At 38.4% G+C, this 24,067-nt stretch overlaps 1 protein-coding gene and 1 long non-coding RNA gene across 9 annotated transcripts in view; one reads left to right on the forward strand and one right to left on the reverse strand.

Annotated features, from left to right (window-relative positions):
• LOC112541052 (uncharacterized) overlaps positions 1-16,017 on the reverse strand; it is a 42,746-nt gene extending 26,729 nt beyond the window's left edge. For 2 of the 8 annotated variants that reach the window (XR_015798336.1, XR_015798340.1), the window contains exons 1-5: positions 15,847-16,017; positions 13,011-14,456; positions 11,854-12,003; positions 9,004-9,025; positions 8,343-8,437 (exon numbers count right to left, since the gene is read on the reverse strand). This is a non-coding gene — a long non-coding RNA (uncharacterized LOC112541052). The remainder of the gene's footprint in view (positions 1-8,342; positions 8,438-9,003; positions 9,026-11,853; positions 12,004-13,010; positions 14,457-15,846) is intronic. The other 6 variants (XR_015798342.1, XR_015798341.1, XR_015798337.1 and 3 more) reach the window with 6 other exon arrangements.
• Positions 16,018-16,132: 115 nt separating this feature from the next.
• On the forward strand, positions 16,133-21,888 carry RGS2 (regulator of G protein signaling 2). Its single transcript, XM_007420995.4, has 5 exons — positions 16,133-16,298; positions 17,986-18,084; positions 18,186-18,247; positions 19,254-19,420; positions 20,817-21,888. Exons 1-5 carry the CDS (start codon positions 16,189-16,191, stop codon positions 21,009-21,011), a joined length of 633 nt encoding a protein of 210 aa, XP_007421057.1. The 5' UTR covers positions 16,133-16,188; the 3' UTR covers positions 21,012-21,888.
• The last annotated feature ends 2,179 nt before the right edge of the window (positions 21,889-24,067 follow it).

The raw sequence follows: 24,067 nt of genomic DNA on the forward strand, positions 1-24,067 counted from the left end.
ACCCAATTTAAAACAAAAACTTCAATTTGACACAATTACATGTAGGTCTAGCTCACACATTAAGACTAAGCCATAATGTGCTTTGCTTGCTTTACATTATACATGATCCCAATGACTACGGTTTAACAAACCACAGTTTAAAAAATCCTGGCTTAGTGTAATATGTGAATGCAGCCCTAAAATAAATAAGACAATGGAATCGTTTACTTGATTGATATCCAACATAACGTTCCATTCAGCTGTTTATAATAGATCACAGTGTTTTGAAGTTATACTACCCTGGGTATCTAACTTTCCTTAAGTATTGAGGTGTACTTGGGACTTAGAAAAATTGATTATGCAACATGAATTACTTTTACACCTCCAAAATTAGTTTTCCCTAATTCAAATATATTGTCTTATGTTTCCCACTTGCAATACAGTAAGGATTTTCTCAAGGCAGTGCTAGAATGTATCATTTCCTTTAGAACAAGAATGAACACTGGAAAGTTCTTAAGTAATAATAGTATCTATTTATTAGTCACGCAGAGGAACCAATCAAAGTTCAAATCAGAAAAAAAGAGTGGTTATTCAAAGCCATTTTAATCCACTGCAGTTACTTCAAGAAGCCATTGACAGCCATTGAAGAAAGATTATCATGCTTGTAGGTATAAGGGGGAAAAGTCAATCAGCAGTTATTAACATACACTGAGAAAGCATTATGTCTTCTAGATTATTGGCCCTCAAATACCATTATCCTTGCCAATTTCCATGCTGGCTGAAGGATGCTGCAGTCCAAAGTAACCTAGAGTATAGGGTCACCTTCTCTTGCTGCAGCTTTATGTAGTGCTATTATTTCTAAACTAACAATTTCCAGAAAGGTAGTTGCATGTGCCTGCTGAACCAAAAACAACAAATACATGAAACCTTAACATCTAACAGATTTATTCTGATACATAGTTTAGATTGCAATCAGCTTCATTTGATGAACTGGATTTAGCCCATTTTTAAGTTGAAACTAAAGCCAAACTAAACAAAGCACCATTCATGGAATTAGCTACAATATGGGTGGTTTTTCTGAAGTAATAGCTGGCTGAGGGAACCTGGTTTGATTTAAGCAACAGCTGGTCACAGTGGGAAACTCTCATCAAATGTCCCCATGCTCTAGAGCTGTTAAAGAAATATAGCTTCAGGTTTGGTAGCACAGTAATAGAGTAAATTAGTATAAAACTAGAGGGTAAGAGCGACACCATGGTCAGACCCGTTTAGTACTTGGTGGGATATTTTGAAGAAAACAAAGTTAAAGAAACAAATAGATAGATATATTCCAGAAGAAGGCAAAGGAAAACCACTCCCATACTGTTGCCAAGAAAACTCTATGCGTGTGTCATGGGAATCTTTATTTTTTTCAGAGAATAAGATATTTATACTACTTTTCTTTTACAAGGTAGTAACATATCTTCTCAGCAAGGACAAAAGCATTTTTTCATCATTTGGGTTGATATGTCCTGTCATTATATAGCAATGGGGGATGATATTAAAGAATGTGAAAGTCATCTTCTGTGAACTTAAAGGAAGGTTAATACAACCATTTTTCCCCCACGTATATTGGATACTTCAAGGGATGTTTAACGTTTGATTCCAATCATCCAGCTGTTGGAGATGTTGCTCATAATTTGGAACATTAATCCCTATGGTTTAGTCATGTCCTATTATTGTGTTGCTCACTGCTAAAAACTGAGCTTACATTTGGTTCAGCAATTACAAGAAGTAACAGTATTTTGTGTTTATTCTATAGGCTATCCTACAGGCTTCAAGAACCCAGAATCCAAGACTTCTTGGCTTTCTGCCTAGAAAATGGGGACCATTCATTATTATGTGCTTATTCCACAGGTGTTTCAAGACACAGGCTGACAATTTTTGCTTTAGTGTAGATGTTCCTTATTCTCTTGGGCAAGGAAGTAGCACAGCAAGAGAGCAGAAACTGGCTTCCAGTTTTAGACAGGCCTCACAGGCCTCCAACTGTGCCACTGATACCTGAAAAGATATGCCGTAACAGGTTGACCCTGTGTGACCGTATATGAACAGATTAACCAGAATAAACATATCTTCTTTTCAAACAATGCAGAGTCTGTTTCTTATACTTCTGTGGTCAGTTCCATGTCTCTCTTCCTCCCTCACACTCTGTGGAATGGATTATATGGGCACATTGCTCAGAGTACCTGAGCCAGAAATAATTTACTCTAGGGAAGCAACATTGTGCCTGCAAACTGTTTTCTTAGTGCTTCTCCATTATTTTAAAAGAATATTTTAATCCTAAAAAAAATCAAAGCACCGTCTCAGTTTAGAAGAATATTTCTGGGCCTTACAGAGCCCCCCGAGATACTTTTATAAAATGAAAAGGATGGGCAGTTGCAGTCCAGTGCCTGGTTTGGAAAGGCACTCACTTGTCAAGAGAGAGTATTCTGTGGGTGGCAGAGTGCCCTAGGTTACCAGTCTACCTTCCTTCTGTTTAATTGGTGTTTTCTTTCTGGCCACCATGCCAGCCTTATTGTAAAAGGCCATGTTCTCACAAGTTCAAAAATGCCCACCAACTTAAAAAAACAAACAAACCCCTAACTAATCATGATATTGTTTTACAGGAGTGGGAAATGGAACTACGTAACAGTTCATATAAGACAATCTTTTCTTTATTTAAGCTTGATGGGGAAAGATTAAATACACAGAGAATTACTTTATTAACTAGACATCACTGGATAATTCTTTTTATGCCAACTGAAATACATTCAAAGGAAATTTAGTTCTTACTGGTCCTACCCACTTTTTGGAGTGTGGGTTCCACCATGCTACCCATAGGCCAAGTGAGTTCTTTGGCTGGAAGGACTCCTTATATTTATCTAGTCCATTAAAAAAATAGAGACTTAATGGAAAGATTTTGATTGAGCATCCTTATAATTTTTTACTGTCTAATATTCTCCTAGCTGCAATAGAAACACTTCTTCAAAATAGGAAAGAATTGGCAAGGTAACTCAGAGGAACATACTAAATTCAATGGGGAATCAAATCAGTCTCCCACGAAGACTAGCAGACAGTTATAATCATCAGACAGGTTGGCAATTACATTGTTATTCATGAACATAATTTATCTGAACACAGTTGCTAATCTATTCAAGCATCAATGTGTTAGAGCAGTGGAGGACAAGGAGTAATTCTCAAGAGCAGCTTTGTTTTCACTGTTGCCTTTTGAGATTGTAAATGATTGCAATCCTCCTCAGAATTTGTCCTTATTTACCCTTGACTCCTCTGAAGTCAAGATTGTTGTGTGTGTGTGTGTGTGTGAGAGAGTGTCACCTGAATTAAACAGGACTTCACTTCCATTTAGTTGTTTGCTTGCTTATTCAATCATGATATATGAAAACCCTATATTTAAAATACATAATGTGGATCTGCCTCTTGTAGCATTTTACATTTATCCCAGATGTCAGACTTTCATCTGTAAAATTTAGCAGAAAGTCTTGGTGCAGAAAGTCTTGAGAGTCTTTGCATGCTTAGAGTTGCTTCTTGGGATCTCTGGGGCATATTGTCTGATCTATCTGATTTTGCAAGATCAACCACTCTTAGATGAAACAGATTGCCTGGATCCTTCTCTCTCTGGGTTTAGAACCAGGATTGATCTCTCTGATAGATTATTTATGTTGGGAATGTGATCCTGTTAATATTCTTCAATCTCTCAGCAGCTTGAAGGCCCTTGTGTTCTCCTCTTGTCACCAGTTGGCTTTGTGCCTGAGACTAGAACTCACAGTCTCCCAGTTTCTAGCCCAGTGCCTTAACTACTACACCAAACTGGCACCAAATCAAAATACAAACTGGAAAATGTAGCTGAATTCTTTCCAGGAGTGTTCTGGATATACCAACCACGGCTGGAGATTACTCACTCCTGCAGTAAACTATCTCAAATGCTTTGGCAAAGACAGTTTTGAAATGTATTCCTACATAGATAAATGACAAAGTATGTCATCTGGGGGCATAGATGAAATAAAGGCAGTCTCTGCCTTCTCCTTCCACCCTTGACACTTAATAGTCCTTCATTAGTAAGATTTAATGGGTAATTCAGTGACTCAAATGAGCATGCCACTCCTGCCAAGAATGCTTGAAACACATGATCTCTCATCCGATACACTACCTCAATTAAGTGTATTTTGCTAGTAATATATAAACACTAATACCCATAACAGAGGTGTCACTAGGTATGTACAAAATATAACATTTCTGGAATGGAATGTTGAACAGAACTTCCAAACATGTCAGCCCTCCAATGGATCTGCTCCAGGGGTGGTCTGGTGATTTTACAGAGGTTAATCCTCTAAAGTAGAAGTGATAACACCAGGAACTACTTCCAATTCAGGAAACTGCTAAACCATCCTCAGATCCTCAGATTAGCATTGTCCAAAGCAGGAACAGAGTATATTGGAGGTCTTTAGGATGTTCCATTCCCAGAATGGTAGGTTTTACAAATTCCTAGATATCCTGTGTTCTTTCTGTGGCATATTATATTAACATAATTTAATCTTGGACACCAGTTACCATGAAACGCTGGAAATGGTGGATAAAACCCACTCATTTTGCCCTTCTCAGTTGCAAGATAAGAGTCTATTAGAAACTTCAAACAAGACCAGTGAGGAGAGAGGCTAACAGATGATATATCACTTCTGTAATTCATGAGTCTCAAAAGATGACTGACACTCATCATGTAACACCTAATTATCCAGAACTTAACTGCCCTGAAAAATATTACTTGCTAATATTTAAGGAAATTAGATAGATATAGGGCTGTTCAATCTGCAGGATTCAAGGAAATTTCTGCTCTTTTCAGTTCCATTCTGTTCAAATGTTGGCCCTTTCCAGCTCACTATTACATCACTGATGCTGCCTGGCTTGACATTTGCAGATGCCAAAATTGTTCTATTGCTTTTTTGGGGACGGTGGGGGAGGGAGGGCAGGCCAGGTTGCTGAACAAGAAAGGGTGGAACAAAGTGTTTGTGGCAAATGCAAATAGAGGAACAAAAGCAAAAGACAGCCTAAAAAGTGTAAGGAGAAGATGCAATGCTTCTGGAGTCAATCCCAGCCAGTATCATAAGTCAGTTGGAGTACAAATAATTTCAAATAAAACAAAAATCAAGATCTGCCTTGGATATTTAGGCATGCAGAGCAGCACTACACATACCCGAGTTCCCCCTTATATATTCCAAGTCCTCCAACATAGCAAGGACTCAATGAAAACACCAAATTCTAATTGGTCTAGAAGTCTTCTGAATCTGCGGGCTCCCACAATGGCATAGGAAGTCCACAAACTACTTCAACATCTGTGGACAGAGTACTTTCTGCTACTCAGCAATACTGTTTTGGAAACAATCATCTTCCTCTATTATCTAGAGCAGTGTTTCTCAACCTTTGCAGCTTGAAGATGTGTGGACTTCAACTCCCAGAATTCCTCAGCCAGTTGAAGTCCACACATCTTCAAGTTGCCAAGGTTGAGAAAAACTGGCCTAGAGTAACCACGTGGAAGTGCTATGTAGAAGAGAACCTCCATTGATATGATGCTGTACTCCAGGAAAAAAATGATGCAACCCTCACATCCTAAGAAACAAGCTCGAGATGCTATTTTTTCAAAAGACAGAAGGAAGTTCTTTCACAGATTCTGGCACAGAACATAAGAGAAAGGCTTCTCAAAAGGAACTTATTCCAGTTACAAAGATGTGAATATGAATGGTTCTTGATGAAGCTTTTTTTCAGCCAAATCAACCAACGATTAATTAACTTCCGATCTTACAATCTACTGCTGGTAAAATCTAATGAAAGTTTACATGGATCAGCAGTGTTCAAGCATGTAAGGCTTCTGACTGGTAGTACTACTGTGTGCCATCCATGTGGAGATTCCCTAAAGTTTAGGTTATCCAGTCCACTGACCATAGATTAAGGCAGACCCAAGAGATCACTACAATAGGAGACAGAGATAGAGATAGAGAAATGAGAGAAATGCGTAAGAAATCAGCTATTAAGTAGGACAAGTGAGACTTGAAGTGCTGCAGTGTGGAATGTCAACTAACCAGGTATCCCCTCTTCCATCATAAAAAGACACTTGCATTAGGCCTCAGCATATTTTTGCTAACCTTTTCAGTGGCATGATAGATACAAATTGAACTGGTCACAAGGAAACCACAATACAAGTTATTTCTTATCAACCCAATTTCAACTACACAAGCTAACTCTCCTTTCCTGGTATACCACCTGATTATGTTCCCTAGCTTTCCTTGTATCTGGAATTGCTTGGTGGGGGAATTGGGCAATCTGGTAAAATGCAAGCAATTCCCTCCACTGTTGGAAGCCCAGCCCACAGCAGATTCTCAGCTACAAAACTGGTTTAACCTGAATCACTGTGGTCTTCCTTGCATACTCTAATTCAGCCTTCAACAAGAGAAGGCCTTTCTCATAGCCTTCCCAGATGATATTTACACTACTCTGAATGTTTGTTAAGAAAACTCAGTGGTTAAAAATATACTTGTTCCCACTGAGCTAGTTTGTTTCCTCTATTGACAAAAGGTGTAAATCAGAAGAGAATGTCCTGTCCTTTAAAATACAAAATGCTTTCATGGACCTTGTTTCAATTCCCCTTTTGAAGGCAGAGGAGAGGGAACAAGGCTAGCCATTACATAACAATCCGGAACAGTACCCAGCATGCTTAGGAAACAAGCTGTTCTCATATGCACCCTTATTTTATTAAAGTTTTTGTCTGCAAAATATTAAAACAAACCAAGCCAAATGTCACAAAATGGCAGAATCAAGGGAGAGTGAGGAAATAAACCAAACAATCAACTGTTGCATAAATCCTCATTATTTTAACACTTCCACTAGAACAAACAAGGGTACAATCTTAACTTCTTCATATGAACATACAGGCACACTATCTATTTTTTTGAGTTATCTAAACGTTATTTTTGGAGCTCTATAAACCAATACAAATGTTTGCATAAATGACAATGAGAGAAATCAAAACATGAATAGGAGTCAAAAAGTTTCATATACTGTACAAATAACACAAGAACAGCTTTGATATCAACAAGCAATGAAGTCTTCTTTTTTCGTGTATCGTTTTCTCTTGGTCTCTGAATAAGAATAAAGGACACACACCCATTTAATTGTTTTGGCTCACAGCTCAGCTAAATTTGATCAGAATTACTATTTACTGAATACATTTGTATAGAAAAGACCTAGCATCATTTAACTTCTCCCAAAACTCTCCTCGATTAAAGCTAGAAATTCTCTTTAACCAAAACTGTTTATTTACTGTGAGATTTGTTTGCCCAAAACAAAATTTTCTTAGCATAAAGAATATCAGAAATCAAAGTCTTTTCTCCTCCATCTATGAGAAGAGAACTGATAGAGGTCCTTCAAAGGCCACCTCAGTGACCAGCTATTCAATACGAACATCTCAGCCTTGATCAATGGTTTGCAACTGCAACAGAAGGTTTTTAATTAGCATTAGGGGATAACAAAACAAAATGTTTTGTTGAAGAGAATTTGAGAGAAGTGTTTCTACAGAAGGATCTCAGCCATGGGGGAGAAACACTGGTGAATATACACTGATATATTGTGTTTTGCCTCTGTTTCATTTCAGCTTGTAGCTAAGTGTGGAAAAGCAAATATTTCAGCTGTATTAAAAGGCTGTAATACAGAAGCATCACTTTTTTACTCTTTACATCACAGTAGCACAGAAGAGAAGGCTGAGAGGGGACATGATAGCTATCTTCAAATATGCTGTCACATTGGGTGAGGGTTCGGACTTATTCTCACTTGCTCCAGAGGGTAAGACTAGAACTAATGGGATGAAACTTCAAGGATGTAGATACAGATTTGTTACTAGGAAGAGCTCCAAAGTAAGAGATGTCAACCAGTGGAATAGATTACCACAGAGAGTGGTTTCCTCCCCTTCACTGGAGGTTTTCTATCAGGGATGGTGTAGTGAATACTACAGTGTGCAGGGGGTTAGACTTGATGACCTTCTGGGTACCTTCCAACTCTTTTTATATTTTCATATAAGCAAACAACAGTTCCCTGGGGGGAAAAAACTGCTTCTGTAGCAATAAAATCTTTGAAACAAAGAACGAGGCCTAGACTTCATTGCCTCAAGAAAAGCATCACTTGCAGTGTCAACTTCCACATTAAATCCCACTCTCTCTACTTCTAGCTTTTCCTTCCCAAGTTAATTCCTGGAATTATCGGGAACAGAGGCCAACACAAGGGAGTCAAGAAAACAGGAACAGCTAATATTTAAGGGCTAGAATCAGATCATTTTCAGGTCTTACCCAATCAACAGAAGAATTTTATAATCTCCAGCCTGGATCTCAAAGGCAGTATCCATCAGTAATTCAGGCTATTTTTGACGTCAATGTTCCTTCCACTAGTGGAAAAAGACAGAAGCTAATCTTTACAACAAATCCACAACAACCTAGAGTGCTTATATTCCATTTCAACAGGAGTTTAATAAAGTCTCTCTCCTGCTTGATCGCTCATCTAGATGTGTGGCAGGGTCACTCACCAGAACCAATGATTATCCCTCAAATTAAATGATATCCTCTGATGGAGAAAGGATTGGGTGGGGGCTACTCTAAGTGCTGACTCTACTTATTGGGTAGTAAGTAATGGGTAGCATGGAGAGGCCAGTCTTGGAAGCCACCTAGCTGATCCACTCATCAGAGGACAGAGGTGTTTGTTCCATAGCCTGACCCACAGCACAAGCTAGCCAGAAGCTCTTCAAGAGGAAAAATCTTGTCCTGTCACCAGTGTAGAAGGACACTGGATTCTAGCCCAGTGGAATTGGGGAAATCATATTCATGTATTTCATTCCAGGTAACAAAATGCTTTGAGCTGTCCTTAGGTGGGTCCAGAAATGCAGCAGGTAAAATCTATTTTTCTGGTTGACTAGAAAAAAGGAACAAGGCTAGTTTTGTAGCAGTTATAGGTTACCTTCTCTCCCAGATGATGGAGGCTGAAAAAACAAGAGGATATTGGTTAAAGCCACACAGGATCCTGAGGCTTAGTTCTATCATCTGAACTAAGTCAATAAAAGCATTATCAAGGGCTTAGAGATAATTGGCCATTGACACTCATTGTTTCTACTGATAACCCATTCATCTGCTTTATTACATGTTGCAGGTCATGGAAACATCTTTGGAGGCAGCTATAGTTGTGCCAATGAGTTGATGCTGTCATTGAGCTCATACAAGTAATATAAATTCAACACATGGCTTCTCCCAGGATAACTGGGATTGGCCCCAATCTGAAATACTGGAGATCTTCTCCCAGTTAGTACAGAGCAGCCTTCCCTAAGCCAGAGCTCTTCAACTGCACTGAACCTACATGAGCTCCATGTTCATGTAGCAAACAGAGGCAACGTTGATCTAGGTAAGACTAATGGCTTAATATGCCTAAGCAGCACCTTATCTGCTTATCTGGGCCAAGTATGTGTTGATCTTTACATAAAGCCTTCACCCATTTTATACATACTCTTGTATTACAATCACCAATTCCAATAAAAAATCCTGAGAACTATAGGTTTGTTGATGTGCTTAACACATAGGGTAAAAATGCCCACAATTTCCTGTGAAAAAGGAATGAAATGACTATTGAACCAGTTTAAATCAATTTAAGGAACAGATTATATGTGTATGATAGTGTTTCAATACATATGCATTTTTGCAAGTGCAACCAGTAGAGGGTGATCTGAGGTAAGTCTAGAGTGCATGTGATTTAGGTTATTTTTAAACACACACACTGCTAATATGTAGCTATGTGCTATCCTTTCTGTGGAGGGAAAATATCAAAGCAGGCATTAAAAAAGATAAACCCTTAAATAATTTAAATAAAACATGTATCTCTACAAACTGATCAAAATGATACAAAAGAACATGCAAGCTTTTAGATGATGAAACATTCTGAGAAACTCAAAAGTTAGAAATCTTAGACATGCTTCACTATTAATAGAAGAACATCATGCATGCCTATTTAGAAATAAACAACACTGAATTCAGTGGGATGGACTCCCAATAAAAACCTACAGGTTTAACATCTCAAAAGGCAATCATACACAGGTAGTAAGCCATACAAAGTTCAATGGAATTTACTCTTAGGGCACATCCAGAGAGCCAGTTTGCTATGCTTTCCTCCATTTTGTGAGGGAGCACAAAAATACACTGGCATAATTCGCAGTCCAGATAGCTGGACTCTATTCTGCCTTGGGAATAAGACTAGTGAATGGCACTGTCCTAACATTTTACAGAAGGGTAACTTACGGTGGTGACTGATGGATTTTCTTGCTGGTGGGACAAACATCCACCAAATACTCCATAAAACATAGGCTACTGGGGAATTCTGGGAGGTGAAGTCCACACATCTTAAAGTTACCAAGTTTGAGAAACACTAGTTTAAAAGGTTCTGATTTCCCATTTTCGCTAGCAATCTCGGGGCTATTTTAACACAGCAGGTAAACCAGAATTTCTCCAATCTCTAAAGCAGCATCAAGCTCTCTAGAGAATGTGGTAGATCAGGTCCTCTCTGACAGGTAGGTGGCTTTAAAGAAGTCCTGTTCTTTCACTTTCTCAAGAGATAGTGGTGGTGCTTCTCCTGGTGTTAGGTCAGTCCAGTAGCCCAAACCAAAATGGGCAAGAAAGGAAGTCAGCAGTCATCAGAGGAGGAGGGTTATGTTCACAACAGCTGAAAGTAACCAATAGTATCTGGGCAGATTCCAACCACTGTCTCAGTCACCTCCAAAGAACACAAATCACACGCATAGCAAGACTTGTGTCAGAAAATAAGAAACACTTCTTCCACATTGGATGGGAAAAATTCAGAGTTAACTTGAGCCATGGGCTGCAGATAAGAGGAAATCTGGATCGTACAGATGTGTCCTTAAAGAATGTGAGTGAAGCATCTTTAAGGCAGTTAGTGGGATGTATGAGTATGCCCTTAGATATCCATAGAATGTAATTTTGTTTAATTTGGCCATTCTTTATACCCCTGGGGGTGAGATCCCGGAGTAAAAGGATTGCAGCTCATCCTTGTGCTGCTCATAAAGGCAAGTGCCTTGTTTTGTTAAAATGTAATCTTTTCTACCCCCACTCCCCCCCCACCCGTTTCTACTTTAAAACAATGCTTAAGTGCAACAACCCGTTCCAATGGAAGAACATGAGGACACTCACAATCCAAAAAAGCTGCAGTTACTTATTACAAGCTGTGCTGTTGCCGTATCATTTTAATTTAAAAATACTCAAATGGAGAGATGAGTATTTAGATCATTCTTTATAATCCACCCAGTTCACACAGTTCAGGCAGACTTATATCAGGAATATATTTATACTCTTATTTTTAGCGAACTCTATTCTTGAATATGTATTTGCTTTTTCTTCCCTCGAGTCTATAAAAAGATGGCAAGAGTTTCCTTTCACAGTACTTTCAATATTATGGTTAATTGAAATAAAGCAATAAAGGCTTATAATAATAATAATAAAAAAGAAAAGATAAGGCAAACATATGAGACATTGTGAGAGTTTCCATTCACCAAGGGGTGCCAAGCACAGAGAGGAAATGTCCTAATTTTCCACTCATCGTTATCATGTGAGGAGTCTCAAAGGGAATCTTCCTTATGGAAAGTTCATGAATTTCACATTTATCTTCATTTGTTAACTTCTGAAACCTTCTGATGCGATAACCCAACTCTGCAATGAAATGCTCCCAAAACAAGATGAACGCCTCAATGGAAACATTTTTATTATTGTTGTTTACACCAATTTTTTAAAAAAATCATATTCTTTCCATTACCGTATGATGTGTGTCACTAGGGTGACACAGCACAGTCCCATCAGTAAGGAGGCAATGCTCTCTCATGAACTTCAAATCATGTCTGAACAAGGGCCTGAAGCCTGTATCTGCCAGATTCTTGCCTTAGTTGGAGACTAAAGTCCAATGTATCTGGAATGAAAAGTAGAAAAGTCAGATATAGAATGTACAGCTCTCACCTCTATCAGTGGGATCTGTTTATCTGTGTTTGCAACATTTCAAGAAGCAGTAGGCAATGGAATGGAGCCATCTTTTTAATGGATCTTGTATTCTCCCCTTTGTATTGGTTATTTCATTGCTTGCCCCATTACTTTACTGTTTTTGTCTTATTATTTTATGTTGGTTATTGAATAAAATAAAGGAACTTATTTTTACCATACCATAAGGTCTTTATGTGGTGTAGATCGGGGCACTGAAGAAAATTAAAGTCAGGGGCAGATTCAGCCACCCAGCTCTGCTCAAAGGGCTAGAATAGGAGCTCAGGGCAAAAATAAGATCCTGGTAATCATGAGAACAGATTACCTTGGCATTTGCAATCTGCATCAAGATATAGGTAGGAACTGCAATAGCCTCTCAATGTTGGTCTCCCTATATTGTAGAATTCCACTTCTGTTCCTCACCCACAATCATCTTGCTTCAGGCTTCTCAGAACTGTAGCTTAAGTTATAGGAAGGCAAATTCTGACTGAATGTTAGACAAAATTTCCTAACAGGAGTTCAGCAGCAGAAACAATTACCCAATGGTGTTCATTGCAAGTATTCAAGCAGAGGTTAGACAACCATCTCTGGACTTGGGAAGACCCAGGACTGAGTCCAGCTTTAGTCATGGAAATTCAATCATGGCTTGATTCTGAACCAGTCATTCTCACAGCCCAGCCAAGGGTGGATGTTGTAGGAAAAAAACAGGCTAACTTAAGCTTCCAGAAGACAGGTGGGATATAAATCTAACAAGCAAATAATGGATATGATTGCATGATTCTCATTCAACAGTCTCAGAACAGCCACATGCACCCCATTCCTGCTTCAAAGTAACTACTGCAGAATTCAATGCCACATAAGGTTGCAGCTTTAAATCTATGGCCCAATCTATTCAGTAAGACTCAACACAGAGAAGCAGATTTTCTTATCCATTTTCCTTACATCAACTAATTAGAAGATATCTTTTCAGTGGAATCAAATCAGGCACCTAAAAAGGGAAGAAAGAACAGTAAAAGAGCTGAAGACTACAGCTGTAAAGAAGATGTGTTAGGATAACAGGAAACTGGAAAGAGAAGTTACTCTGTTTACATTCCTTACATCACTCTGACACTTTTGCTGGTTTTGAGTAAGGCTTAGAGCTAGGTTTCAGGTTCTTCCTATTTTTAAGCCCATCTGGTTTGTCTGCTCCTAATAAGTGGGTGGCTATTCTCACTTCCAGGTTTTGTCACATGGCATTTAGACAAGTCTTTGCAATTGCTCAACTCCTGTAGGAAGATTACACTTCTAAACTAAAACTAAAACTATTTCCAGGCCACACAAAGATTTTGCCCTTTGATCACCCCAGAGGCATTTGTTCTGGACGTAACACACAGTTTGTATACAACTGATTTCCATAAACTACACTGAATCCACTTGCAGCCAAGTTTATCTGTTTTCCTTGGCAATGTTAGCTGCAGGCATATCAGAGGAAGAGTTAAAGTATCCTCCCCTCTCATGGTCAAATCCACTTCAGATTGGGTTTACCATTCACTGGGAATGGGGGGGAAGGGGAGAGAGAAAATGGAAATGATCTGCTAGTTAATTAGTCTGTGGGCCTCTCCTCCATTGTGGTATTGATATTCTGGTTTTACCTACTGCATTAAGTTATAAGTCATGTCTTCCAAACTGCAATGCTGGATTCATATATAAGTCATACCTTCCAAATTGCAATGCTGGATTCATACAACATCTAAACCAAACAAAGCATATAGTACAATTTGGGAATACAATCATTATTTCCATAATATCTAGCACTTTCTTGTCCCATGGATAAAACTTCAAGCAAACATTTTCAGTTGTGAGCTACTTGTGATGTAAGCTGTTGATGTTGTCTGCCAAGAAAGATATGTAAGCAATTGCATGTTGTGTTTCGGTAAATGTGTGCTTCAGTAGGAATCTGGTTTTAGTGAATACAATACACTAAAAACAAACATTTCTATGTATTTCCTCTTCTATTAGTTACCCTCTGAAAATCTTTAAGATAAACAAGTATTACAGCTGTGGAAGGAGATACAGAATGTAATATGTAGTCTGAAGTGCCAGATCAGACCCTGCTGGCCAAAGATCTTCATAGCAGGGACTAATCTCAAATATATGAGCAGAGCATTAGCAGGAGGAGGAGGAGATTTATGACATGCCCAACTTCTACCCATAACCCTCTTTTCTGATCCACAGGATTTAATTAGCAGGAACTACATAAAAGCAAATGGAAAACAAACTGGAATAAGATTAGATAACATTTTGGTTCAATATGTGCAACTAACATGCTTTGAGTGACATTTACATAGCTAAAAGAATATCACCATCTATAAGAGAGAAATATCACCAGGCTTGGAGGAACCTCAGGATCTGCAAAAATAGAAAGAAAAGGGAATCCCTAAGGGTATAAAGCAATTATGTTCTAAACATGCCCAATAGCTATGGAATAATAAATAATTGTTGGCCAGAAAGTAGAATGGTGTATGCACTGACAATCATATGGGGGGGGGGGTTCATTCAATTCAAACTAATTTTTAGAATGTTGATTTGGGCTATCTGTTCTTCTAAGTACGGATAGCCCAAATCAGCAAACTGAAAATTTATTTTGCAAACATTCAATATTCCACCTACTCGTGTGTCATCACATCCTTTATCAGATTTTCTAAGAGCACACCTACCTATATGTTGAGATAGCACAGTGTTAGATGCATCACCTGGGAAGCACTCAGTGTAAATCTCAATTTAGCTGTGAGCTCCAATATTAGTACAAAATCGAATGGAGCCTGGTAGCAACTTTTCCAAAAAAATAATAAAAAAAACATTTTATTAAAAAGCAAAAGCTTTTGTGAAGCGCAGCTCACTTCATCAGATTCATCCCAATTTAAATCCTCTACCAGTACCCTGCACTAACACAACTCTCCTCCTACAACAGCAGCACTGAGAGAAGTCTACTTTAAGCATGACGAAAACTATTTAAAGAAATACAAATGTTTCCATTTAGATCCAGGCATTGGACTGTTATTTTGTGCTCCATAGCTGAACATTTGTTCCTTAATCTTGTTCCAATCAAATAAACCACTCTCTAGATAAGTTTAAGTTTTATGCCCCTTGGGGGAAAAAAACCAAAATGGCGTATTTCCAAAATCAACACCCAGACCCAGATTTCAGTGTGGTAGGGAGAAAAGTACTTTCCCATATCTATCACCTCTTTTTTGGCAGGCATACAGACACATCAGAAGGGTAAGCAAAGGTTGCACAAAACAACTCACACATAACAGCCTGTTCTAGGCCGAGATCAAAACTAAAAACACTTCATTCCCAGAAGCTCTGAATATTGTCATGAGCCTCTCTCTCTAATTAAAAACGCTGTTTCTTCACTCAGAAGTAAGTTTTATTGAATTCACTGGGACTTACTCCCAGAAGCCTAACAACCTAATCCTGCAAGTCCCACTATATTCATTGGGAAGAATCTTTCAGTGATTGTAGCGGATGTTGCTAATGCAAACCTATGAAGCCAGCAAGCTTTGTTCCGAAGGATTTAATCCTCATGCACTAAAATCTGCAGATGCAACTGATTCACATCTGCAGAAGCTCCTTCCTCGTGCGTTACGACTAACACTATATAGGCTTTTTTGCAATTAACCTACCTGCAAAACAAAACTCCCAAGTCACAACAACCCCGCCCCCCCCAAAAACATGTATCGATTTTGCATCCGCGTCCCCCAATTTGTAGAGGACTCTTCCGGATGTCTATTTTTACCTGTCTCCAAGCAGCCAAAGATGCAACTATTTAAAAAGCCCTATTTTTTAAAAAAATGCAGTTCTTGCTGAAGGAAAGGGGGGAGAGGGAAACCTTGGACCAACTGGGATCTTTGCAGCAAGACGGAGACAAGACAGCTTTTTGCGTCAGAGCTGTTCTTCTGAGCACGCCTCGCGAGCAAACACCTTATTTGGGAGGCGTTTTGTTCCTTGGCAAAGCAAATCAGCGGAGGAAAGGCGTGCGAGCGAAGCCCCGCCTCCTCCCCTATAAAAGGGCGCGCGAGGTTAGAGCGTTGCCAAAGCATCCTCTTAGGTTGGGGCGCGTGCTTAGTATAGGAAGAGTATGCAGAGTGTAATGTTCTTGGCGTTCCAGCACGACTGCAGCCGAATGGAGAAAAGTGCTAGCCTTTGCCAGAGCAAAGAAGAGAAAAAGGGCAAGATGAAAAACACCATGTGAGTATTTAAATCGAAAGCTTCTGTACACGGGGGGGGAACCCGAATGTAGCTAGAACGTTGCGATCAAAGATATTGTCTTATTTAAACGTTTTTCTTCCGGGCAATTTCGATGCTCCACAGAGCACATTTTAGCAACGGGTTCTGTGCTTCCGAGAGGCTTCCACAGAACCGCGGGGGTGAAATCCGAGCGCGTTTCTAAAGTTGCTCAAAAGTGAACGGTGATGGATAATGTCTCTCCCATTTCTGGATCGCATGACTTTAATAAATATATTTTGGAAGTTCACTCTTTGGAACCTACTGTCTTTCTTTGATAGTCCGGGACTATCGACACAAAGCCCTTAAGCCCAATTATTACCCATTGTACAGTATGCTAACATTAGCCTTAATCTCTTTATGGCTTAGTATATTGTGTGAACTCAGGCTATTTGATTAGTTTACGGCTCACTGCATTGTGCAAAGCTAAGCAACTAATTTATTAGATAAATATTTTAAGTACGTTTTGTGAGCATACTATGGTCAAAATGACTAATCTCTGCAAATCCAGGTTTTCAACACCTTTCACTGTTGCAAGCAGTGTGCATAGGTGTTGCCTACATGATGCATTAAAACAGCTGAGGCTTAAAAGCACTTCCTCCTATGTCTTGTGTTTTGGTGCTATTATGCAGAGCAAAAATAGTGTGTAGGTGCATCCAGTTGCTTTAGAACTTTGGAAGCGTTTAAAAAGAATGAGATAAAGGAATTCTTCTCCCTTACGTTCTGATCTGCCAGTACCCTAATTCAATTAAGGGCTGAAATTCTTTGGAGGCAGTTTTGCTCTTCTTAAAAGGATATTCCCTTTTGTTTTAAGCATGTTTAGTCATGTAGTTTGGCTACAGCTCAGCTCTTGAGGTAGACTCTATTAGAATGGAAGGTGAGTGTTGCTTGTTAGGTGAACTTTGCCATGTTTCTGCTGAATGTATGAAGTGCTAAAGTCCTGCAAATGAGTGATCTTGATCTGCTATTAATCTCTAATGGAATTAAAAGTATTTGCAAAGGAGAATCCCTTGCTAGCTGAGAAAAGTAGTTCTGCAGAATGTGGTAATCATGATTGATCTAATATTAGTTCTATATTATGTAATCTGCAGTATGCAAACATTTTTCACTTCTGAAAGATAAGAGAAATAAGACAACTCCACCCTTTACAGCAACAAAAATGAATGATTTATTTTTCCATATATTGCTGGACTATAGCATACTTATTACAGTTCTAATACCATATATTGCACTGAACCTTAGAACATAATATTGACTCTGCTGAATCTACCTTGGAATAAATAGTCATTGTTGGTTCACAGCCACAGTAATCAAACAATGAATATGTAAGAATTTTCTTACAAATGAATGGGCTAGTGAGCATCAAGCAGTGCGTTATATTGCTGCTACATAATATTTCTTTTAGTTCATGTAATTCGTGTGCCAGGTAGTGAATTAAGATAAAACTTAAGATGTGCCTGCACAATATTAGTCTATCATTAGTCCCTGCAGTTTCTAAATTTCCAAATTTAACAAATGGATCTGGGAAACATGATATGCTAGCACTAAGCTCTGCAGATGTTGTTAAGCAAGCCCAACTCATCTATAAACTACATGGTATTTCTGGTAAGAGGACAATTGAACTTACTTATACTTTTCTCTTTTATTTTAGCATAAAAGATTGGAAATCAAGACTGAATTACTTTCTACAGAATTCCTCCAATTCTACCAATCCAAAGGCTAACAAAGGACAACAAAAGACATGTTTTAGGTGAGTACTTCATCTTTCACATTCATGAATCTTTATATAGGCAAATTATTCATAGAATCAGTGCCCTTTGAAAATCAAAACAATTTTGTCTTTTTTCACAGACCTTCTCCTGAAGAAGCTCAGCTGTGGTCAGAAACATTTGATGAACTTCTAGCTAGCAAATGTAAGTTGCCTTTAAAAATTAACAGATAAGCATATATAACCTTTTTAGAAAGCTAGTTTCAGGAAAAGTGACCCAGAAGGAAACAAACTAGTTTTTTTTATACATCACAATTCTCATTGGCTGTTTGCAATTTAGCAATAATCTTCATTCATGGATTAGCACTTGAAACTTCCTGGGCACCAGATTCCTAGAAAAAGCTTTTTTCTTCTTTAGGCACAATTCCCAGGTGCTTTGTGTGAAATAGCTGCTTTTGTGTTGTATTTCTGCAATTCTAATCTGTATTTTTTAGTTGGCCTTGGGTGATTTTAAGGTCCAACTTTAGCTGAAATTAGAAGTATCATGAGTCTTAGGAACTAATTCTATTTAAATGGATCCTGGCTATTTGATATGGCAGCAACTTCCAGGACTGATATTTTTTTCAATGGTTATTATAAATAAAGCATACAATGTGCAGTAGGGTTTTTTTTTAAAAAAAGCTTGTGGTAGTGTACACTTTCATTAAAGATATGGAAGCTCAAAGTTCCTTTCTCGGCTATGCAAGAGAAATATTGTGCTTATTAATCTAAGTGAGATCTTTCTAATTATATCTTATCTGCTGCAAAGTGGACTTTGGGTCACTCTTTCCATTGTGGCTGTCTTCCAAGAGTTTATAGCTCTTCCATAAACATGTTATCCAGTCTAAAGGTTAACATATGCTATCAAAGTCCAAAAGAGATTTTTTTTTTTTTTTTTAAGTAATTTAGTTGGCTTGGCTTGGTGGGGAAAGAATACAACTTTTTTTTAAAATATTGTAGATTGCTAAGTTTAAGCTTGTAAAAATTGGCCAACTGCTTCATATTACTCATGTTCTTTCTAACTTGTTCTGGTACATTTTTCTTAAACAATTTAAAGGAGATATATCCAGAACAAGACAAGGGCATGAGAGAGGGAAAGAAGCGTGTGTGTGACATCTACAACATTCCTGGGATGCTTTGCATAAGTTGATCTTTTCCATCTTTCTTTGCAGACGGTCTGGCAGCTTTCAGAGCTTTCCTGAAATCAGAATTTTGTGAAGAGAACATTGACTTCTGGCTGGCTTGTGAAGATTTCAAGAAAATCAAGTCTCCACAAAAACTGACAGCCAAGGCTAAGAAGATTTACAGTGACTTTATTGAAAAAGAATCTCCTAAGGAGGCAAGTAGACTAATTTAAATTGCTTTCCTTTTGACTAGTTCAGTTAAACTACTTTTGACTAGTTTAGTAGAACCAAACAAGTGTTCTCAGGCTTGGTTTTACTAATAAACAGCTTAGAATTATTCCCAAAGAAGGATTCTCTTGCAGAAAGCTAACTTTAGAATTAAAAATAGATTTTGTTCATGAATTTTATACCTAAGGTTCCTTTAAGTTTCTGCTGTAGTGTATATTAGTGTCATATGTAGATTCCCTGTAGGAATTATTTCTGATTTTTTTAGAAAACATGTCTATACTTGGGAATGTTGCCCCAAAGTCATCCAATTTGTCTAACCATTTCAACCTTTTCTCAAGCTGTATGACATTATCTAACTATATGTCAATACACTGCTATAGGTTAGAGTGCATGACAGGGATTTGAAAAGGACAAACTAAATTTTTTACTTCTGTATAATAAAGGCTGTTGGAAAACGTTAAATTCTCAGGCATATAAATTTATTTTCTGTAGTGGCTATTGAAGTTGTGCAATGCTTCAGTATTTGGAAACAGTGACTTCAGAATACACAGGACTGAATATTAGCATATATCTATTTCCAGGATTATGTGGACAGTGCAAAAAGTGTCCCAAAGTACTTGCACAATTTTGGGAAAAACAATTGTATTTGTTTTAATGATTTGCTTGTTCAAGTTCTGAAGAATCTTTTCTGGATCAAAATTAAAGCATTGCATAGACCTAATAGTTGTACAAGTAGAAGTATGATGCAACAAGAAATTCCTTCAGATCTTTAAAATCTGAGAATCATAATTACTGTGGCAGATATTTCGCAGGAAGAAAGGAAATTGTATCATCCACTTAGTCAGATGGCACTAGGGTTCTAGCCCCAGCAGCAATATTATGAACCTCTAACACCCCTCAAATCCTTCTGTGGAAGGCTCATGTTAACTGAATAGGAATGCTGAAGTAACTGCAAGGCTAATGCAAAAACTCTTCCTGGTTCACTAGTGTGTTCTGGTCATTGTATATCTATATATATATATAATCTGCAACCACAAAAGGATATCACTGAGCTATCTCATTTGTTTATAAGCAAGACTATGTTCTGTTCAAACAGTGTGGATGTCCTCTAACTTAAATTGCTTTAAAGCAGCCTTCCTGAGATGAGTTGGACCTCAATTCTCAGAATGCTGTGCTGGTTGCAGAGTCTGTCACGTAGAGAGGCATGAGGATGGGGAAGACTGGTTTTTTTAAAAAATTAGCTGCTCTTCCTTATAAGCTTGCTGATTATTGGATGCTGGGGAACGAGCAGAGCTTGAGTATCCAATATCCTGTAGCCAACCATTTTTGGAGAGCATATTATCCATGAAACAGTATCTTTATGAATTTGTTCTTGTGTTACAGATCAACATAGACTTTCAGACCAAAAACAGTATTGCTCAGAGCATCCAAGAAGCCACACACACGTGCTTCAGTGCAGCTCAGAAGAGAGTCTATAGCTTAATGGAGAACAATTCTTACCCTCGATTCCTGGAATCTGAATTCTACCAGGAGTTATGCAGAAAGTCGTCAATCAGCAGAGACCCTCAGGGAACATGAACCCTCTCATAAAGCAAGAAGGGGAAGAAAATCCAAAGAAGCATTTTGCCTGTTATAAGGAAGAGGACCATGTGCCTTTGCTGGCTCAGTGGGTTCGATGAACTGAATGCAAAGGAGATCTGCCCAAATGGTAATTTACAGTTATTCGGCTGATGGAAATAGTTGACTTGGGCAGAATCTAGCAAGTGGCCCTATTAAAGTTTAAAAGTAACAACATAAACTGCTGGCCAGTTATTAAGGAAAGCTGATTTTCCTTCCCATATATGTTTATGGAATGTCTTGTGCAGCACTGGACTGGTGTGGGTCACCCAGCTTTGTATGTGAATCTGGGTGTACTGATGCTCATAAGAAAGACCAGTGTCCTCTGTGTGTGTATATTTAAATGTAAAGAAGCTCTAGGATTGTTCTTGCAGACTGACCTTTGTGGGACCTGACAAATGCTTTGAATAATTGTCTTTTGTTCCTAAATAGCCAGGAGTATATAATCATCATTGCTGTATCGGCTTCCCTACGCAGGTTCTGTTCCTTGCAGATCCTGCAACTCTGCACAGATGTAGCGTATTGCCTCATGACTGTTACACAAATACCAATATTGCTGTATGATTTCTTGCAGATAGGAGCAATTTAATTGATTTAATGTGCAGAGCATGATGATTTGCTAATTAGCTAGGGACAAATTCAGTCTGTGTGCATGTACCATTTGGAGTTAAACCTGATCTAGACTTCAAATGAACACTGTTTCTGTGTTTATATATAGACATTATGTTGAACACTCCTGTCAATGTTGAATGTACTGACTTAAGGACAGACTTCAGTGAAGTTGTCTTTTTTGAGAAGCAAATGTTTCAATAAATTATTTTTATTTTACTAAGAACAACCTTTCTTCATTCCTCGGGGCAGGGGAAAAGTGGGCTGTTAGCTGCCAAAAATTTGGAAGGATCTTCAAAAACAGGTTCTTAAAACCTAGCTAAGCTTTCTTAGAAAAAACAAGGATATCTGATGTGAAGGAATAGCATGTTTTGCATCAGCCATTATTTGGAAGGATGAGCCTCCTAATTCAGATGAATAATTAAATGAATGGTGGGCTTTACACAGCAGCTGTGGCAATAGCAGCCAGATTGGATGGCTTTAAAAGAGGATTGGACAGGTTTCTGGAAAGTCAGGCTACCAGTGGTTCCTAATGTTCATTGCTGTTTATTACCTCTTGAATGATAGCATGTCTTAAAAATAGTGCTTGCCTGGAAGTGACAGTGAAGAGGGCTTTCCCTTCAGTCCAAGGTGCTGAGTTTTGCAAATGTATCCAGCTGGCTATGAGTGATACATGATGCTGGACTAGATGGATTGATAGCCTGATCCAGCAGTACTGTGATATTCTCATGATTTTTTTGAACAATGATAGATTGAATAAAGTACAGTGGTTGGATCTGCATACATGCTAAGCCAAAGATAAGCAACCACATGATTTATGTCAGTGATGTGTAAACCAGGAAACCACCAGAAGATGCAGTTTTACTGCTCCAATGGTTTCTTTGCCCAACTGCCAGCTAAAGTAAAAAGATTAAACCATTTACTGTTACAACGTATAATAACAAAACAATTCCAGGGTGATTTTGTACATTACGCGTGAATGTACAAAATTTAGAATATGAAGTAATAATGCCCTGATGATCATATAATGAAGGACACCTGATTGTAGGAAGACACAACTGCTGGGATGGGATTGGGGGTTCAGGTTGACATGTATCCAGTTGATTGTTAATCTATTTAAGTTCTAACTAAACCCCATAAAAAGTTTTGCTGATAAGGTAACTGCTTGCAAGACCAGGAAAGGATGACAGCCCTTTCAGATCATCTGGATCATTGATGATCACGTTCTCTTCTGAGGTTTCCAATTCTTATGTAAATGCTTCATACAGAAGAACAGGTACCCTGTTATCCTAGCAAACAATGGAGAACAAAGAGTAGGTGAGAGAGATATATTCTGGGATGAACAACACTTCTGCTTGACTGTTCTTGAAGATGCAGAATGGAAACCCAAGCAGACTTTACTGAGCAATAACTTTATCAGGGGTCACTACTTCAGAGTGTGAGAATACCATGACTAAGAATATTTTACAAAGCATTCCTTCCAAAGGGGTTGGTTGAGGAGAACACTTTGGAAGTATGGAAATTGGTGTGTTTGTATCATATTTCATCACATGTAAACCCTCATTTGCTCAGTATGAGTGGTACATTCCAGGTGTCAAATTCCCAGCTCACTGAGAGCTATATCTAAACTTTTGTCAGTACAAAGGATCTGGTGTACTAAAACTGATTTCTGACTTTGGGTTGAAGTGGAGAATTGGCTCCCCCCCACCCAAGGTAACGTTTTCTCATAATACATTTATGTAATTCTTAGACCAGCCTCACTATGTGGAGATCAACAGTGAGACATAGCCTAAACCAGTGTTTCTCAACCTCAGCAACTTTAAGATGTGGGGACTTCAACTCCCAAAATTCCCCACCCATATGCTGGTTGGGGAATTCTAGGAATTGAAGTCCACACATCTTAAAGCTGCTGAGGTTGAAAAACACTGGCCCAAATCATTGAAGGTCCCCCCCACCCGAGATTGGAAACAACAAGGGGGAAAGATGGTTTAAGCCCATTTTAACTAATACCATGGATGTTCTAAATAGGCCTTTTTTAATGTGATGCTCCTAGAATTTTCAGTCCCCTCCAAAATCACTGGAAAGCAATAGGATAAAGAAGGCTATTCTATCTTAATTTATTTTACTTGCTACTCATAAATGGGCATATATTTCCCTACAAAAGGCCAGCTTGAGTTGTACTTAACTGAATGTAGTTGCGTAGCACCTGTATTTGGCAGGTTGTGCCAAACTAACAGGACCACTTAGAGATTAATTTTGTACCCATTTGAAAAGGCATAAATCTCTCTCTTTCCATAAAACAGGATGTAGATTTGTATTCTTCAATGGATGCAGCGGAAATACTTTTCTAAAGGAATGACACTCATCCCAAAAAATATTTAGCAACATTGCATTCTCCTAATCTAAGA

This window comes from Python bivittatus, unplaced genomic scaffold (genome assembly GCF_059951505.1).
Source record: "Python bivittatus isolate LINGU-HERP-01145 unplaced genomic scaffold, Pbiv_v1 ctg000700_np1212, whole genome shotgun sequence".
NCBI lineage: Eukaryota > Metazoa > Chordata > Lepidosauria > Squamata > Pythonidae > Python > Python bivittatus.

Coding starts and splice junctions, on each gene's coding strand:
- RGS2 (XM_007420995.4), top strand. CDS start 16,189: ATGCAGAGTGTAATGTTCTTGGCGTTCCAGCACGACTGCAGCCGAATG. Junction 18,085..18,185: donor CAACAAAAGACATGTTTTAG/GTGAGTACTTCA, acceptor CTTTTTTCACAG/ACCTTCTCCTGAAGAAGCTC. Junction 19,421..20,816: donor AAAAAGAATCTCCTAAGGAG/GCAAGTAGACTA, acceptor CTTGTGTTACAG/ATCAACATAGACTTTCAGAC.